The sequence below is a fragment of the Ambystoma mexicanum genome, chromosome 11 (genome assembly GCF_040938575.1).
Source record: "Ambystoma mexicanum isolate Mex_15411 chromosome 11, UKY_AmexF1_1, whole genome shotgun sequence".
In the NCBI taxonomy this organism is placed as follows: Eukaryota; Metazoa; Chordata; class Amphibia; order Caudata; family Ambystomatidae; genus Ambystoma; species Ambystoma mexicanum.
Window position 1 is genome coordinate 606160019 of NC_090934.1, and position 19298 is coordinate 606179316.

General features: G+C 44.1%; 1 protein-coding gene across 2 annotated transcripts in view; it reads left to right on the top strand.

Moving 5' to 3' along the window:
* PRMT3 (protein arginine methyltransferase 3) overlaps positions 1-18949 on the top strand; it is a 2239468-nt gene extending 2220519 nt beyond the window's left edge. For both annotated transcript variants that reach the window (XM_069623482.1, XM_069623481.1), the window contains exon 16: positions 18633-18949. In XM_069623482.1, the coding sequence (XP_069479583.1) occupies positions 18633-18742 (110 nt within the window). In that variant the 3' untranslated portion in view covers positions 18743-18949. The remainder of the gene's footprint in view (positions 1-18632) is intronic.
* The last annotated feature ends 349 nt before the right edge of the window (positions 18950-19298 follow it).

A 19298-nucleotide genomic window follows, 5' to 3' on the forward strand; every position in this document is an offset into this window, starting at 1 on the left:
ACAATTTAGCCACTTCACTATTGACTCCATCAAAATTCCTGTATCGGACTCAGTTAAAACCATTGGAGTCTATTTGGACTCCAACCTATCCATGAGCAAACAAGTTAGTGCTATCGCCTCCTCAGCAGCCTACCATGCCAAATTAATCAACACAGCCAGACCATTCCTCTCCAAAGAGAATTGCACTAATATAGCCAGAGCCATCACAGGCTCAAGGTTAGACTATTGCAACGTCCTCTTCCTTGGAACCTCCACCAAAAACCTGGACAGACTACAAGTCGCTCAGAACAGCGCACTCCGCGCAGCACAAGGCATCGCGAGAAGAGAGCACATCACTGCCGCCAGGAAAGCAGCACACTGGCTTCCAATAAAAGAGAGAATCCTATTCAAAACCCTGTCACTGACCTACAAGTGCATCCACCACTCTGCATCCGAATACCTCTCACAAAGGATTCACCCCTCCTTCTTCACAAGGCCAATTAGGACACCCTACGCCAACATGCTCTGTGTGCCTATGGTAAGAAGAATTAGAGCAGGTGGCTCCAGCTTCCCCTACTTAGCACCAGCACATTGGAATGCCCTACCTCCCACTACATGCGGTGAGGCCTCCCTCATGACCTTTTGCAAAGCCATGAAAACGGTGCTCTTCACCTGAAATACGCCACAATCTACAGCCATAATCTACTTGTTTATCACATAAATGTGATTCCACATAAATGCGACTCATCGATGCTTATATATATATTCTATGTATCCAAATGTATTCTTGCTTTTTACTCATTATATAACTGCTTCTCCCCATGTGCCCTCTCCCTGTAACTAAACTCCCTTCAAGTAACAGTGCCTCAATGCCCAAGGGCTACTGCATGCTATACAAATGAAATAAATAAATAAATAAAGAGAGGCACTGTGCGACTTCCTAAATCACAACGTTATTTTGCCATCCTGCATTGTAAGTGGAACAGTTCATCTTTGTTTAAAGAACTTCTTGAACTATATCTCCTGGCATAGAAGGATCTTCTCTAGGTTGATCTGTGAAGTGTTGGAAGTTGCATTCAATCCAAATAGACTTTACCAGGACTGTGTTGGAATTCTGTTTCAACCTTGGATTTCCTTACTGTTTTATGTTGAACCTGATTTTGACTTAAAACCTGGGGAAGCAGAATTCACTCAGGTTAAGACCATCCAATTGAAAGGTGTTACACATTTAAGTGTTTTATTTACAAATGGCCATATATTTTCTTGTTTGTTATTGTAGAAGTGTGAGGGACATAAATGTTATGTTAGTTTTTTTCCTTAGTTTGCTTAGGCATGACATCCCTGTTAGAGTAGGGCAACATAGGTGTTGGATTTATAATTTGAGTTTAATAAAATGGCATTTTGAAAAACCCTCTAAAATGTGCCTGTCTCACATTTTTGACCCCTGCCCTCACACTATTCTCTTTTGAATGTGGCCAAGAAAGCCACTTTGCACATGTCAGAAGTTACCCGTGGAGTCCCCGCTTTGCCGCTTCACTCTGCTCCTGCTCATTGGATTTACACAACTTTTGTGAACGTGACAACAACTACCAGCAGGCTTTGTGCTGGTCCCTGTTGGAGGCGGGCCTTTATAAGGTTGGAGACGTGTGCACCGCGCGCGCACCCGAGCGAGTCCCCGTGGAGTCCCCGCTTTGCCGCTTCACTCTGCTCTGCTCCTGCTCATTGGATTTACAAAATTTTCATGGACTTGACTACAACTACCAGCAGGTGAAACTAACTCTCAAGAAGGCTCTTATTACCTTAAATATAAGGTGAACTATGGTAACTATAGTTTGTTTATATTTATTTAGGCTTTGTACTGGTCCCTGTTGGAGGCGGGCCTTTATATGGTTGGAGCCGCGCACACCCGAGCGAGTCCCCGTGGAGTCCCCGCTTTGCCGCTTCGCCGCAGCGTCCGGGGCTCCACGGTACTTCCAAATCTGCTCTCAAGGCATTTTATTGTGTAGTCTATTTTGCCCACTAATTTTGTGGTCCATAGTGTTATTTATAAAACATGACTAGTAAAAGAAACGAAATTTATCGTCTTACAACTGGTATGCCCACGAACACACAGCTACGAATTATGTCGGAAACGCAGTCTATGCTGATGCCGACGGTGGATGAAAGACTTCCATCAAGTCCTGCAATAAATACCTGCTCAACGCCTGTTCAACACTCTGCTCGATCTAAATTCAAAACAAAGGATAAAACGAAAAAGCTGCCGATGGACAATGTTGACATTCGGAAATATGGTTTTGGGGCGCAGAGTGGAATGAGCACTCCAACTCTCCCTACTAATCAGACGGTAGTAGCTGCTCACGTTACTGATGTTATTGATGCTGTGCGTGCTAACTCTGAAATAGGTAGTGGGGTTGAGCCGGTACTCACATCAGATGACAACTTAAACTTAGAAGAGAATCTGGAAACTTCTAAAACGCCTGCCTCTATGTCAGACAGTATGCTTTTGAAAAATGCTTTCTCTGGCGTTGTGCAGCCTGGAGCCGCGGCGGCTATGGAAAAAACAAGTGAAATAATAAATGATCTAGAGACTAACAACTCGTGTTGCTCGGCCAGAGCAGAAGGCTCCAAACTATCACAATCTCCAGATATGTTCCATCGTCCTGATTGCGACATATCGACTTTGGAGGTATCATATATACCACCAACTCCACGAAGATCGAACAATATTCTTACAAGCCCTGAAAGATCTTCTGGCAACCCCAAATCTGAAAATTTGACTTTGGAAGTCATGAATATAGCACTAATGGCTCTTGCGAAGCACTTTGAGTCAGTGGACAGCACCTTAAAGTGCCTTACTGCAAATGTTAAAACTCTTGAAAATAATCAAATTAAATTGTCATCAGAGGTGTCATTTTTACATGATGACATTAATGCAAAAATAAATAATGTTACTCATTTACAACAAAAAATAGCTGAGTCTCTGGCCCAGAAGCCGATTTGTACACTAAAAGAAAGTGTGACTGGGACCTGCGCAAGCACTCAAACCATCGAAGACCCAGACTGTCAAATCGTAGAAATTATTATGGACTCTCAAATTTGTCTCGAATCACATAAGTCCAGTGTCTCACACATTTCCAAGACAGCGGTTCCTTTTGTGCCAGGTATTATAGTGGAAAAAATTGCACCCCAAAGGTCCGTTTTATCGTCCCCTATTGATCGTTCTTTGGTACAAACAGAAAATAAAAAATTGGAGTGTGCTCAAACACATAAATCGATCTACCCTGTTTTTGATAAAAAAGCTACCAATGAAGTGAGTGAGAATGCTTCAAAAAAGAAGGGTTCCAAACTAACGGCTGTAAAAAAAACAAAAAATATGAAAACTGTAAAAGTGACAGCCTCTCCATCTATTAAACAATTCGTCAATAACATAACAAGGGCGAACTCTAGATCAGCAACAGCAGCAAGCCTCATAACTAAAAAATATGTTGCCCAAGCAAAATCTAAGAAATTAAAAGACATCACCAGCACTCAATCAGTGGGAATGATCACAGATCATCCTCCATTGAATGATTTGATCAAACTGGCCGAGGGACAACCGACCTCAGGCAAAAATAAAACTCGTAGTGCACTATCTTCTGTTCCGCCCATTAATTCTAGCAATGATCTTAGCTCAGTGGCTGAAAGACTTTCCTTTAGAACTCCAAATAAATCCGCTTGTGTGCCTTTGAGAACCACTGCTGAAAAAGTAAACGCAGCGAGTGACCCAATTACCAAAGTGACAGAAGATATTGCATCAACAAGAAAAGCACTAAGGGAGGAAATTGACTTATATCTGGAGACACGTAGATTTGAACCTCCAGTTTTTCCGATCATAACTAATGGTCCAGCAAAATTTTCGACTGTAAACGCACCTGATCTTGTATCACCCGTGATGCCTATTGAATTAACAAAGTCATTGGTAAAACGAGTCTCATTTGCTGACTCAATGTCATACGCCAATGTGAAAACAACAAGGGTGGGGTCTGTTAATAATAACATGTCACAAACAGACTTAAATGAAATTAAAGAGTCCATCGCGCGCCTATGGATGCTAAATTCCAAAGCCCAAATGCAAAACCATCTGAAAGATGAAAGACTCAAAAAACATCCAAGTTCACATCAATTTGATAACCAAGCAGCGGTAGACCCAAAGCCTTCTTCTGATAATTCAACAAAGTCAGGTAGAAAACAGCAAATAAAAGTAGAAAATAGACACTCCTTGCTCTTAACATCACGAGAGAATTTAGCTACATCATACAACATGAATCGACGGAGTATTCTCAGACTCTTCTCGGATGTGAAATCCTTGCGGGAGATTGATTCTAATGATATTGATCAGATTGAATTCCCTAGCAATGCAGATCTAACAACAGTCCTTATATGGTGTCGGTCTTTAATTATCCACAACATTATTTGGGCTGCCCGGGAGGAGCTGTTTGAATTGGGATTTGTACTCTCACGTAACAACAAGGACGTAGGTCCTATTAAGTCCTGCCTGAAATCTACCCATAGATTCCAACCGTATATTCCTAAACACAGCAACAAAACAAATACACCCATGTACAAGAGTCAAAATGTCATTACTAGAGTATAACTAGATCGAAATAAGGAGCAGGTGGGTTTGTCGGTGCTAAATTGGAACACTCGAGGTTTCTCTCATTTTATTAATAACTCTGAAAGCATACTGGGCAATTATGATTTGTTTTTTTTTACAAGAGACTTGGCTGTCCATTGCACCAACTTGGAATAATTACGATATATTACATGAACCAGCATTGCGTGCCTTGAGAGGTAGACCCATGTCAGGTCTGCTTATGGCATCTAATTCTCTAGCAAATATTCATCTCTCTCCATTGCCTTTCAGCAACCCGTTCATCCAATGCTCCTATATTTCTGTCAGTTCTCTTAAAATTGCTTGCATTAATGTATATTGGAATCCAATGGGCATTTACAACTGCTAAATTTTTGAAAGATCTAACAGCTGTCTTGGAAAATGTTATGCTTGTGCCGGAAATTGTACATTTAGTTATTGCGGGTGACTTGAATTTTCATCTTCTCAACAAAGAAGCCTCAAAAGATCTTGAGCGTATAAGATTATGGAACAAATTCATGAAGTCATGGAATCTAATTATGTTGAATGCCACAAGTGCAGCGGACTCTCCTCCATTACCGGCATGGCATAGCCAAAAACAGTCAGCAACTATTGATTTTATTTTTGTCTCCAGAAATCTTTTTGCACACACCACCGATTTTGCCATCAAGTCATCACAATATAGTGATCACTGCCCATTAACATTTAAGATCATGTTGTCCCCAGTACCAAATGTAGAAAGTCAATCTCTTATGGGCCAATATGAAACCAATAACTCTTTAAACCGATTAAAATGGTCTCACGAGTCTTTAATATGCTATCGTGACCATATAAGATCTTATGCAGAGATCTCTCAAATGTCGGTAGAATCACACAGAATGGTCCCTTTTGATCTTATGCAATTATATACCACAAAACAAAACATCAAATTAAAGTCAGTTCAACCATATGATATTGCAATTCGCACTAGGAAAGCTCTGTTCAAAACACAAAAGAGACAAGCTCTCAATTTATCTCCACTCTTAAAGATTCAGACATTAAGATCTATTAGAACTGCATATAGAAACTGGATAAAAGAATATAAAATAACAAAACAACAAAAAGAAGGAGAAGCTATGATAGACCAAATTAAAAACAAAAATACAGCACAAATTTGGCAACTTCTTAATTCAGTTACTAATGCATCGCAAGTATCATCTCATATAAATGGAGTGTCGGAAAATTATTGGTGCAACCATTTTTCATCTATATATCTTGCTCCAACCTTGAGTGAGACCTCGGACATGATATCGTCTCCCTTTACTCTAAAATTTGATCAAGATGACATTATTTATTATATTAATAAAACAAGCATGTCTCGAGCCCCAGGTTCTGATGGACTCTCAAACGCGGTCTTAAAGAAGCACATCGACATGTGGGCTCCAATTTTGTACTCACTTTTTCAACTGATCATTTACCTTCAAAAAATTCCAAGCTCCTGGACACACACTATCATCGTCCCTATTTATAAAAAGGGAGATAGGCAAAATCCCCTGAGCTATCGACCTATAGCCTTGTTAGATGTTCCGGGAAAAATCTTCTGCAGGCTGGTACTACGTGATCTAAATAATTGGTCTCTCCATTGTAAGCGAAGAGACCCGTTTCAATCCGGTTTTGTAGCAGGACTCGGGACAGCTATTAATCTGACCATCCTCAATGCAATTAAACTATCTTATGCCATGCGAAAGCAACCCTTATATGTCGCATTTGTGGACTTTCGCATGGCATTTGATTCTGTTGACTAAGTGCGACTTTTAAGGAAATTGGCGAAATATGGTTGCCCAGGGAGATTGTTAAAAATTGTGAGCTTGCTACACTCTAATACTTCTGTCCAGGTGAAGCTAAATTTAGAGGGCTTTTTATCTAAACCAATCCCAACTGAGAGGGGACTCAAGCAAGGATGCATACTCGCCTCTATTCTCTTCAATCTATTTTTGCTTGATTTGGCGAATGACCTTGCTGTGGCTCAATCTGATCCCCCAAATTTGGGAAATCAAACTGTTGCATGACTTCTTTATGCTGACGACTTAGTCCTTATTTCTCAAACTCTTAGTGGGCTCCAACAATTACTGAATGTCCTTGATCTTTATGTAGCAAAAAATAATCTCACAGTGAATGAACATAAGACGCAAATTATTACTCTTGGGAAACCATAATTGTCTCTACGGACTAAACATACATGGTCGATATATAACAAAAAACTACAGATCGCAGATGAATACATATATCTAGGAGTATATTTTAACAACTTTGTCTCAGAAAATGCACTTGAGACAACAATTCAAATCAAACTAGCAGGGTTAATTTCGCAGGCCAAAATAATTCATGCAAGATTTGGTAAGTTTACTTGCATTCCGATCATGAAATTTTACCAACAAAAGGTAATACCTGTTCTCATATATGGTTTGGAATCTCTGCTTCCAAGAACCCTCAAGTTCTGGAATGGCATTGAAGCAAAATTTTGGAAACGTGTACTTGGACTGCCTAAATGCACATCTAACATGTTACTGAGATTTGAACTTGGCTTGCTGTCCATTCACGCTCAAGTTACATGGAAAATGTGCAGTCTTCTAAGAAAATGTCTTATGGGGATAAGTAAGCGAGATAGTCTCGCCATCCTAGCAAACTAGCTTTTGTTCTCTACCCACTCATTTCCACAAAAATGGAGGACACATGTTATGAATGCCCTAGCTGACGCACACATATCAATTGATCTTCTGATTACAAACCCAATTCGAGCCAAGACTAAAATGTACCAGACCGATTGGCTAGCCACTCAAGAAAAGTGCCTAAGATTAAAAGATTTTAATAGACTTCTTTTTGGTCACAAGGAACTTGGTAGTATGGCTGACTATCTCATAAAATGTCAGTCTGTAAATTTAAGATGGAAAATTTTGCGTTTGTGTTTTAATCTATGGCCAGTCAATGAAATCTTGCTAAGACGTGGTATGGTCACAAAGAAGCAGAGCTTTTGTCGGTTTTGTAACGATAAATCTCAAACAGAAACACTTGCTCATATCATTATCCAATGTAATGCTTTTGCTCCATATCGATTCAAACTGATAAAAGAAATGACATGGCAACATGTTAGTCGATCCTATGATGAAATATGGTGTGAAATTTTTAGCGCAAGAAGAATATCGATCAGCATTGCTGTTATACAATTGCTTGACATAGCATTTCCTTGTGAGAAAAGAATTTCTTAAAAGATGTACCTATGTGTACTGGAACGCCAGAAAAACAAAGTTTTATGTCTATATTTTTATATAGTTCTTTTTATATGCTGAAAGTGAATGTTGATTTTATTTGTTTTTTTTGTAAAGTTGTATCAACAACTAAATCAAAAAAAAAAAACATGTCAGAAGTTAAATATCAGCTCTCTTGGAAGTGGATACCACCAGCAAGGATCCTGCTAAGCAGTCGAAGTGTGCAGGTATAGACATGTTGAAATGAATGGATGGGTCCATGAGATCTGTTTGTGCACCATCACTCAGGGATGCACACATCTAGCCTCCCCATGGACGAGCAGAAAAAAACTGCATGGCATCCTTTTTCACACAGAGCTTCATTTTTGTACAAAAGTCATATCCATATAAATCCCTTTCCTTTCTGAGACAGTCTATCCCTCAGGTTAGGCAGCTGCTGCAACATCAGCATTTCTGACCCAGAATGGGCAGAGGTTTCTTCCATAGTTGTTCCTCGATGGGTGCTTCCCTTGTCTTGGGACCTACCATACTGAACCTCTTTAATAAGGGTGTCTTTATTTATTCAACATCTGTGGGCGAATTCTCTCTTACCAGTGGGTCCTTTAGATGATTTTACAAAAATGCTACCTACATATTTGGCTCAGGAGCATGCAGGGTTGTGGCTTGCATTTGCAACACATCATCCCAAATAAAGGGAGGGTTGTCTGTGGCTTTGTTTTACCTCTGCTGGTAAGTTCCTTAGGAAAGACAAGTTTGAAATAGTGACATTGTTTCAGATCCTTCAAATTGACGGGTTTGAGTCCCTGGGTCTCCAGTATGTGTATTTAATGTCTGTTCATGTTGACGACAGGTGGTCCCTGCGATTTTTCATGGTATTTTTTTACCAGTTTATTCATATGCTTTTTGGGTTGATGTCAAGAGTACATGTGTTTATGAAGAATACTGGTGGCAGTAAGGAGAGATATCCTCACTTGCGTTTCCTATATTGGCACCAATCCGGTGCCTCTTCACCCCTCTTCAGTCTCCCTAACTCTAATCCTGGATCCTGTTTTGAATATTTATTGTTTCTTGTTCTTAACCATGTATCAGATTGTACAGTATTCAGGTTTGCATGTTGTCAAATATTATAAATAAATAACTGGGATTTTCACTTAACATCAGAAAATCCAGCCTGCTCCCTAAGACTAGCCGCCAATTAATTGGTGAGGTTTTACATACGCAGATTCCTGCACTTGGAGAGTGTCCAAGACATCTACCAGGCAGTTCTACAGTTTCAGCAGGATCCTTGGGTTCCAGCTTTAAGGTTTCTCTGCCTTCTGCGCCTTGTTGTTTCTTGTATTTTACTGCTTTCCAAACTGATGCCACAGTAGTTGCCTCTTCAGTGGCTCTTTTGATGACTGGTTCTACAGTTCTGAGGCTACCTGGTCGGCCTGATCTGTGTTCTGGCCAGGGTGCACCAAAACCACCTCTAGTGTGACACCCCATCCATTTTTCTACTAGGAGGGCTCATCCTTCTGTGAACAGTCATTTGGAGGAGTGGGAAAAAGGTCTACATATCACTCTTCTGGAATTGAGATTCATACACTTTTTGTGTATTTCATTCCCAGCATTTGGAATGTTTCTGAAAGTCTGGATAGATGATTCCATGGGAAACTCAACATAAGGCTTGAGGTGTGGTCTCAACTTGAATTTGGGGTTGATTATCCTGATGCTGACTCTTTTTGAGCACACACACTTTGGTTCCTTGCATCTTTTGATCATGAAGACAATGTTCTGATGATCATCACTTCGGCTTGCTTTGGGAGTGAGCTGCAAGCCCTCTTTGCAAATGCTTCTTATATGTTATTTTTATATGGAAAGGTGACTTTATGAGCAAAGCCCATATTTCTTAAGTGATCTCAGAGTTCTGTCTCTCTCAAAAGTATCTACATTGTGTTCTTTCCTCATCCAGATCCTTCTAACAATGAGCAGAGATATATTGGCTTTGTCCTTGTAGAGCACTCAACCTTTGTGTGTCTTGGTCCATGGAGTCCTGAATAGACAACCATTTTTTTTGTGGGGTTTGCTGGATCCTGCAGGGTAAGACCAATACTAAGCAGGCGGTTTCCCACTGGATCATCATGTGCTTCAAGCCTGCTAATTGCTGCTAAAGAAGGAAGTTCCTAAGAGCATTAGGGCCCAGTGGATTGAGGAGGGAGTCCGGGGGCGGGTGAACAACTGCAACATGGTCTTCTGTTGCAGGACATAGATCAGGACTTGCCAATTTCTACATGCATTTGCCAAACATTTCTACATTGATTCCTTGGCCGAGGAAGATGCTAGTTTTGGGCAGTCTATCCTGCAGCATTTCTTTGTTTAAGAATCAGATCCTTTGACATCTTTAGCCTATCCTTCCGTTGTTGCTACTATTTCTGGAATATTTCAAAGATGAGAAATCTCTTAGAGGAAGGTTTACTCTACAACCTCTCTGCACAAGTTTTTTAATTGTACCTCAAAGAGAGGTATTCAGAAAATTCAGAACCTTCTTTGAAGTTTTGGCCTGCAGTTGCTCACTTGAGGGCAAGATAGTTTCATCCTGAAGAAAGGTTTTGAACACTGATTAAAAGTTTGAATTTTATTTTTTGTATTTCCAGTGGAAGTGAGCAGATGTTCTACTTGATCTCCCCAGGTGAACTTATACCTCCGTCCCAAAGCACCAGACAGAGAGAGTAAAAGTAAACTCTCTAGCCAGTTATTGAGACCACAGGTGGGTACACTGCGCTGGGTCCTCAGTGTCTGAAAGGGAAATACAGGGGTTAACAATAATACAGTATTGTCAAGGACCCTCCCCTTACTGTACATGCAATCTGTTCTACTCCTACGTCCTGTCCCTTTTCCTTCATACTTTTGGGACATTCCGTCCAGTGGGACGGGACCGGAGCACTTTTTGTAAAAAAGCATCAAACTGAAAAATGTGTCCTTCTCTTTTTATGCGGGGTACCGCACGTGGGCGTAACCCGCCCTCCTTAGCTCCGCCCCATGCATCGCCCTTCAGTCCTCTTATCCGCGCAGTCGAGGCTGGACGCACTTGCATCACCTGGAAGACATTTTTCTTGTTTCCCGTTGTCCTTCTCTCATGCTCCGGTTCTGCGGTCACGTAGTCCTCAGTCTATGCTGGATCGTTTGGGATTTGTCTCTTGTTCCTCTTGCGAACGTCACTTCGCTAGGGCGGATCCCCATTCTTTCTGTTTGAAGTGTCTGGGACCGGATCACCGGTGGGACTCGTGTTTCTATAGCGACTCCCTTTCAGTCCGGGCACTTCAGTGTCGTCATCGTCGGTGGGTGGAGATGTTCCAGCGAGTTCCTCCACCGCATTTTCAACTCTTCATAGACGAGAAGAAGAGACGCCCGGTAAATTCCTTACTTTAGGGCAACCCGGCCGGGGGACTCCTTCCCGGGTTCCTCCAGGTCCGGGAGGAGCTTCAAGAACTATGCTACCAGGGTTTCCCCTGAGGTGCCTCGCAGGCCTAATAGGCGTACCAGAGTTTTCTCACAGGGTTCCCACGAGGGGCCTGCCGACACTGGATTACGATCCGAGGTTCACCAATCAGATGCTAGTAGCCAGCCCAGTCGTGCTGAGGCTTTGGGTACCGGAGTTCGCACCGAGGTCTCCTTGTCTGGAGCTTCCCATACTGACAGCAAGGTGCGCCCTCGGGCTTCCATTGAGGCTTTCTGTACCGAACCACGGCTCGAGGCCCCTCTCGGAGGAGCTATACAGACCGGACTCCGTTCCAAAGTTCCTCTCATTGAGGCTAAGGTGTGTACCGACAGAACTGAGAGACCCGTTAAGGTCTTGTCTGTGAGGTGGATTCCTTAACATTCCCGCGCTCGCTGTGATACCGGTTCTGTTGAGGGGGCACAGGGAGAGGTCGCTGACCGTTTCTCCTCTGTTACCGGCTTTGCCGAGGTTCCTCTCTGGGAGGCTAATTCAAGGGGTCACATCAGGATGTCCAGTAAACATCCCAGGCCCCATGGTACCAGCTCTGCCGAGGATCCTTGTGTCAAGGTAAAAGTTTTGATCAATTCCCCTGACCAGTCTGTGGAGTTAACTGCCTCATCCACACATGTGACGCAGTTCTCCTCAGATGCTAACAAAATGGCGGGCCTTCCCGCGTGGTCTACGGTGGCCATTTTGGATTCTTACCTCACACCCACGCTATCGAAGGTGGGTGCTGGAAACCTTCTTTTTGGTGGACAACCTTTTCCACAGGACAGTGTGAATCCGTTCTGCCCCTCTTATGACTGGCGTGCTCGGATGCCACTACCGCATACGGTCTCGCTTTCTCGTACTTCTGCCCCATTGGTCTATGTAGACCCGGTTGGTTTGCGGTCCCTCTTGGCAGCCTTCCTCTCTACGTTTGTGGGGGTATGCCCCTCATGAGCGGCCTCTGCCCACTCCAGTGCCTAAAGTTTCAGCAGAGGATGCCTTTTTCGGGAAGTTTCACAGTTTTATGAACTCTGATCCCATGAGGGAGTGCTTTAAAGATCTTTTTAGGGAGATCCGCTCTCCGGTGCCGCATCTTGCCCAGACAGTTCCAGTCACGGCACCAGTCGCCCCAGCAGCGGTAGGCCTCTACCTCCCAGCCCGCACCCAGCTCTTCCGCCTCTGCCTCCTTTGTCTCCAGTTGGCAAGACTCCAGCAGAGCGAGACGTTAAATTGATGCCAGTCACATCGCAACCGGCAGATCCTGACGTTCTGGACAAACCTCAGGCAGATCAGCGTAGTTAGGACAGAGTCCATTCCATGACATGTCACTCCTTGACAAATCAGTACCTGAGGCACCCCCTCCGCAGGAAGGGGTGCTTTCGGGGGTCTCACCTGGTCTCTGCAGGAGCACACCGGCCTGTTCCTTCAGAGGGACCTTCTGGCCGATGCCCGCAAAGTCTGAGATAAACCCCACACTGGGCTACATATCAATAAGAGGATTGACGCCTGTTACAGGCTTCACACTTCCGAGGAAGTAGCCTTGGCGTCATGTCCGCTCCCTTCCTCAACGGTGGTAGCGGCCGCCACTCTGCAATCCAAGCCGGTCTCTGCGACCTCTGCTGCTGCGGCTCAAGTTCTGGCCCAAGAAGCCAAGTTGCTCTATTCCTTGGCCAAGAAGATTTTTGCCAGCTCGGCGCTGCATTTGCATCAAGCTAACGCGGAGCTCATTTTGGCAGCTGCGAATATGAAATTGTGGAGGGATTTGGCGGAATTCCAGGAGTTCATTCCTGGGGACAGGCTGGAAGACTTTAAAGTGCGGTTTGTTAGATGCCAGGGTATTGGCGCAGGATATGCTGGAGGCTGCTGCGCACCATGTTGATACCGCCGCTCGAGGCCTCATGTTGGGGATGGACACCTCTCGTCAAGCTTGGTTTAATGCAACAAAGTTTTTGAAGGAGGTCCAAGATAAAGTTCTGGACCTGCCTTTTGATGGCAAAGAGTTGTTTAATTCCTCAACGGATGACAAGCTTACAAATACTAAGGTGAGCATGCAAACCGCCAAGTCTCTGTCGGGGCTTGTGAAGACCCCAGTCAAAGCTCAGAGATCTGGATCCCAGTCTCGGTCCTCCTCAGGCTTCAGAGGGTTCCAGGACCGCAGGTCACGCAGAGCTGATCCTCCGACAGGTAGCTCCCGTCGGTAACAGCAACGGAGTAGATTTTTCTCTCGGTCTTCAGCCTCTTCTTCAGGGACAGGTACTCTCCCCGCAGAAAAGTCTGCAAAACAATATTTTTTGGCACTCGCACAAGACTCCGGTGGGAGGACGAATCTCGTCTTATCTGGAGGCGTGGCAATCCATCACCGATGACCGGTGGGTTTTGTCCATCGCTCGGACGGGCTTCCGCTTGCACCCGCCCCACCCCACCCTTCAATCATCCCTTTCAACAGTCGGGGACACCCTCCCTTAAGCCGAGGTCCAGAAGCTTCTAGATCTCAAGGCGGTGGAACCCGTTCCCCTAGTGAAACGAGGAGAGGGTTTTTTCTCTAGTCTGTTCACGTTGCCCAAACCCAACCAGGCTGGCCTGCGCACCATCCTAGACCTTTGCCACTTCAATCTTTCTTTTCCCCAAGAGAAATTCAAGATGATCACACCCTGCCAAATAAAGTCCTCTCTTCAGAAGGGCGACTGGCTCAGCGTTGTGAACCTTCAGGACGCGTATATGCATATCCTGATCTGGAGCCTGCATCGGAAATATCTGCGGTTCTTCCTGGGAGAGGAGCACTTCCAATTCTGAGTGCTCCCTTTTGGTCTCAGCTCAGTGCCACGTGTCTTCACGAAGATTATGTCGGTCATTGCGGATTTTCTTCGGCTACAGGGTATTCATGTGTATCCATATTTGGACGACTGGCTTCTGTGCAGTCCTTTTCCAGTGAAAGCCTCGAGCAACCTTCAGTCTCACCTCCAGCTCCTGTTCTGCCTTGAGCTGTCGGTGAACTGGCGGAAATCATCCATGACGATCTCTCAGGACATGATATTCCTTAGTTTCCGTTGGAACACGATCGACTGCAGAGTGTACCTGACAGTGGACAGGAAGCGCTGATCTGTTGACCACGTGTCAGGTTTTCATTGAGTCAGAGAACATGTTGGTGGTTCCAGAGGCTTCTAGGCCTCATGGCCTTGTGCGTGCTTGCTCTTCCCCCTTGCTCGTCTCAAGATGCGACTCACACAGATGGCTCTTCGGAGTCCCTGGCTTCAGGCAGTGGACCCGGACACCAAAATGATTTCGGTTCCACCCTGCATGATGACAGATCTTCTATGGTGGTCATCTTCCAGCAATCTGTCTGTGGGTCCTCCTTTGCAGGAGTCCTCCCCTCAAACGAACATTACGACGGACTCCTCCCTTATTAGGTGGGGCGCGACGTTGGATCATCTTCAGGTTTTCGACCTATGGTCGCTAGAGGACAATTTCACATAAATTATCTGGAGCTTCTGGCAATTTTCCTGGCGCTCAAAGCTTTCAAGCCAGTGATTGTGAACAAAGTGGTCCGTATCCCCACAGACAATGCGGTATCCATGTTTTATATCAACAAGTGGGGGGTACCAGGTCACCTCCCCTTGTAGATCTAGCCATTCAGATTTGGGAATGGGCCATTCAGCACCGTGTTTGGCTGCTGGCAGTGCACATTACGTGCCAACTGAATGTGACTGCAGACTCAGCCGACGAGCGGTGGTCAGCTACGAGTGGGAACTAAACACAGAGATCCTTTTTTAGCCATTGGGGTACTCCAGAAGTGGACCTCTTTGTGACATCATCAAACAAGAAACTTCCTCTTTATGCTTCCAGGAAAAATTTTGGAGCTTCTTCCCTGGGAGATGCTCTCGAGATTCCGTGGCACAACATGAGGGCCTACGCCTTTCCGCCTCTTCCTCTGATTCACCGGGCGCTATGCAAGCTCAGGAACACGACGAATTGCACTCTCCTGTTCATAGCCGCTTGGTGGCCAGCCAGATTCTGGTTTTCTGAGCGTCAGCATCTGTCAGTGTGCTCAACGATCAGGCTTCCACTGATTCCTGACCTGCTTCACCAGAGCGATCAGCAGGTGTGGCACCCCTCCCCACAATCATTCAGCTTGACGGCCTGGTGCCTGAGTTCAAATCCTTAGAAAGTTTCAACTTGTCTGCGGATAATATGCATATTATCCAGGCGGTTAGAAAACCTTCGACAAGGTCTCAGTATAAGAGCAAGTGGCTCTGGTTCTGTCACTGGTGTTTAGCTAAGCAGCTGGACCCCGCAGATGCTACCATCGACACAGTCCTATTTTTTTTTTCGTTTCTCATCTGGCAACTTCAGGCATACATGTCTTGTCTTGTAGGACTTATTTGTCGGCTATCGCTGCTTACCTGTCTACGGACACTTGCTCTTTTTCACTGACAAACCCTGTCATTAAAATACACTTTGCAGGTCTACTGCATCTTTATCCACCTGTGCGCAACCCGCATCCTAAGTGGGAATTGAATGTGGTCCTCACTACCTTATGCCATAAACCTTTTGGTTCAATGGGTACAGTGGACTTGAAGTTCCTTTAGTGGAAAATGGCTTTTCTGATTGCGGTGACTTCGGCAAGGCGTCTAAGCGAGCTTCAGGCCTTGTCTGTAGAACATCCATTCCTCACCTTTCATAAGGATAAGGTTGTCCACCGGACTAATCCTTCTTTCCTTACTAAGGTGGTATCCAATTTTCATCTGAACCAGTCTATTTCTCTACCTGTCTTCTTTCCAGACCCGGCCTCAGATGCTAAGAGGGTATTGCACAATTTGGACGTCAGACGAGCTCTTAAGTTTTATTTGGACAGAACATCTGAATTTAGGATCTCTTCCCAGCTTTTTGGACCTTCGGAGATCCGAAAGGAAAGGCGGCCTCAAAAGCAACCATCTTCCGATGTATTGCTTCCTGTATATCAGAGGTGTATACCGTTCAGGGCCTTCAGCCTCCAAAAGCAACTCATGCCCATCTTGTGAGGGGCTAGGCGGCTGCCGTTGCCTTCCAGAAATATGTTCCCTATCAGCTTTTTGTAAGCATTACTGCTCAGACCTGAGCTCCAGAGCCGATGCTCAATTCGGTCAGGCTGTTCTTAAGAACCTCTTTCACTAAGGGAGTTCCATCCACCCGTTTTTCTTGTGAGGAGTGCTTGGTAATCTCCCAAAAGTATGGAGGAAAGGGGACGGGATGTAGGAGTATAACAAAGTTACTCACCGTAGTGACTATCTTACTCCTAGTCCATAGTCCCCTTTCCTCCATACGCCCGCCCGCCGTCCCCCCTAATAAGTATCCTCTATTATTGCTTAAAGGTCTCGGACCTGGTGATAGAAAAGGACTGAAGGGCGATGCGCGGGGTGGAGCTAAGGAGGGTGGGGTTACGGCCACGTCTGGTACCCCGCGTAAAAAGTGTACAACATATTTTTCAATTTGATGCTTTTTTACAAAAAGTACTGCGGTCCCGTCCCACTGGACGAAATGTCCCAAAAGTATGGAGGAAAGGGGACTATGGACTAGGAGTAAGATAGTCACTACGGTAAGTAACTTTGTTATTACCTGACACCAAGGAAACCCATGTTCCGATGATGCTTAGATGAGGTGGCGCTATGAAGGGTAAGAACGCACCAACCAGGAGCGCATTAGAAAGGACCACAAGGTTCTTGCTGTGAGCCGGGAGGTACACAATCCGTAGGTATCCAAAGGTCCAGCCCACCCAAGTTTAGTTTAGTTTATTATTTATAGGGCGCGCCATACCCTGGGGCATCAGGGCGCACAAGACAGGAATATGCTCAACTTAGTTACAGGTACATGTTAAGTTTGAACAGTACAGGGTCATACAATTTACAGTAGGCGGATATATACAAGGCCGGATCTAAGTCCAGAAACAAAGTTTTATAGGTGCAGGCATTCTTGAGGGGAATATAAAATAATAATATATACAATAATAATAATAAAAAGTTCAACATGTTCCAGAAGAAATCCAAGGGGAAAAAACAAGTCCAGAAGACAGTTGGCCAGAGTCAAAAATGGACAATCCAAAAAGCAATCCACAGAGCGGAGCAAAGATCAAGAAATAGACAGTTCACCAAAATCAGCGAGGAAATCCAATGGCAGCCCAGGAGTCAGAGCCAAGTCAAAGCCACAGGATCAGCTGAAGCAGAGGGGTAATCCAGGAGCAGTCCAGTAAACGAAGCCAGGGGTCTAGAGCAACCAGGCAATCCAAAAGGAAATCAGCAGAACACACAAGTAAGATAAAGTGCACCAAGAAACAAAGCAGCCACCCAAAGACGTTGAGAAGCAAAGAGGAATTAGTGAAAATCCTTTGAATACTGCAGGAGCTGCATGATTTCCTGATTGCGTAGGTCACGTGACAGTTAGGAGTCACGTAATGGGTGTTCGGATGCGTCGGGAACCTGAATGGCACAGATGCCGCCACAGTGTTGCACAGGTGCCATTGCAGCCTACATGGAAAAAGCGGGACCCCTGGTGCTGTGAGGAGCCGCTGCGTTTTCATGGTGCAGCAGAATCGTCGGGCTTGGGGGCGCGCAAACGGGAGGGAGCAAACGTTAAAGCAGAGGCTTATGCAAAATTAGAAATGACAAAATCAAGAATTGCAGGCTATTAAGTATATTGGTTAATTCTTGTCATATTTGTATATAGTGCAGTATAAGTGCAAAATTGTAAAAAATGTTATATTGTTTTTCATATTCCTACATTACGATTAGAAATCAAGGATAGAACTGCTTTGCGTTTTGGAGGTTTGTACATGAACTGCATAAATAGCCATTTAATTGCTTTATTTACATAGTTGAGCTTTGATATGTTAGAAGCATCAACCGCATAGCTGTTTGTTCAGTTTCAGGTTTTCTAGAATAGAGGTGATCCTGAGGGCAGTGGTACATAATTAGTTATTTACAGTTTGGAGCGCTCCAGTTGTGAGCATTATCGAAATGCCCAAGTTTCTTTAGAGGGGGATCTTATCAGTGAGTATTGTTTAAAGGCCTACGTATAGTGAATTACAGAAGTCAACTTTATTCTACTATGTTACATAAACCAGTTATCCCTTGTGATCAGGCAATTTTATAACACTGAACACTAGTTTAATTCGATGTACAAAAGCAATATGAAGGTTTTCCCAAAATCACAAACCAACATTATGTATACTCCTAAAAGCCACAGTGCTGGCGTTTTGCCAGTAATCACTTACAAGTTTGGTTGTTATTCTACAATTTAAATAATTAATTGTATTCATAACTATCTTCTTTTGCTTTTTCAGGAGACCTCCTGGAAGGAAAGATGAAGGTCCGTAAGAACAGAAAAGACCCACGATCCCTTCTAATAACGGTTTCAATTAACAACATGATTCAAACATATTGTCTTCAGTAGCGGAGCACTGCAAGGCATGAGTCTTTGAGAGGACATCAATTTTGGATTACCTCTTTTCTAACCAATATGAACGAAAGAAGCAAATTTAAAGAGATGTCAAGCAAGAGCCCAGGCCCTTGCATGCCCACCGGTCTGAAAGTTAATGCTTTGCCAATAATTGTTTTACATATACGTTTTGCAATATCAAATAAACATTTATGATATTAATAGACTGTTTTACTTTTTATTGCCAGAGTACTTAATTCAGTAGGAGCTTATATTTTAGTGATTAATCCAGCAGTGCGTAACCTCGGTTGACTGCTTAGTATTTTGACAGTGAGCCGCAGTTGGAAGCTATACCGTTGCTAGCGTAATATCACCAAAGCTGTGAAGGCTCTGGAACCCATGAGGAATAACAGATGCATTGTTCTACCCTGCTAGTCAGTGCACTTTATTACAGATAAGGAATTTCATCTACCCTGTGATAGTCCCCTGCCTCACTCTCTGGAACTCCAGTGGAGTGACCAAAGGGTTCTGGTGCCACGCTAAGCTAGGTTCTGATGGGCGTGGGGGATAT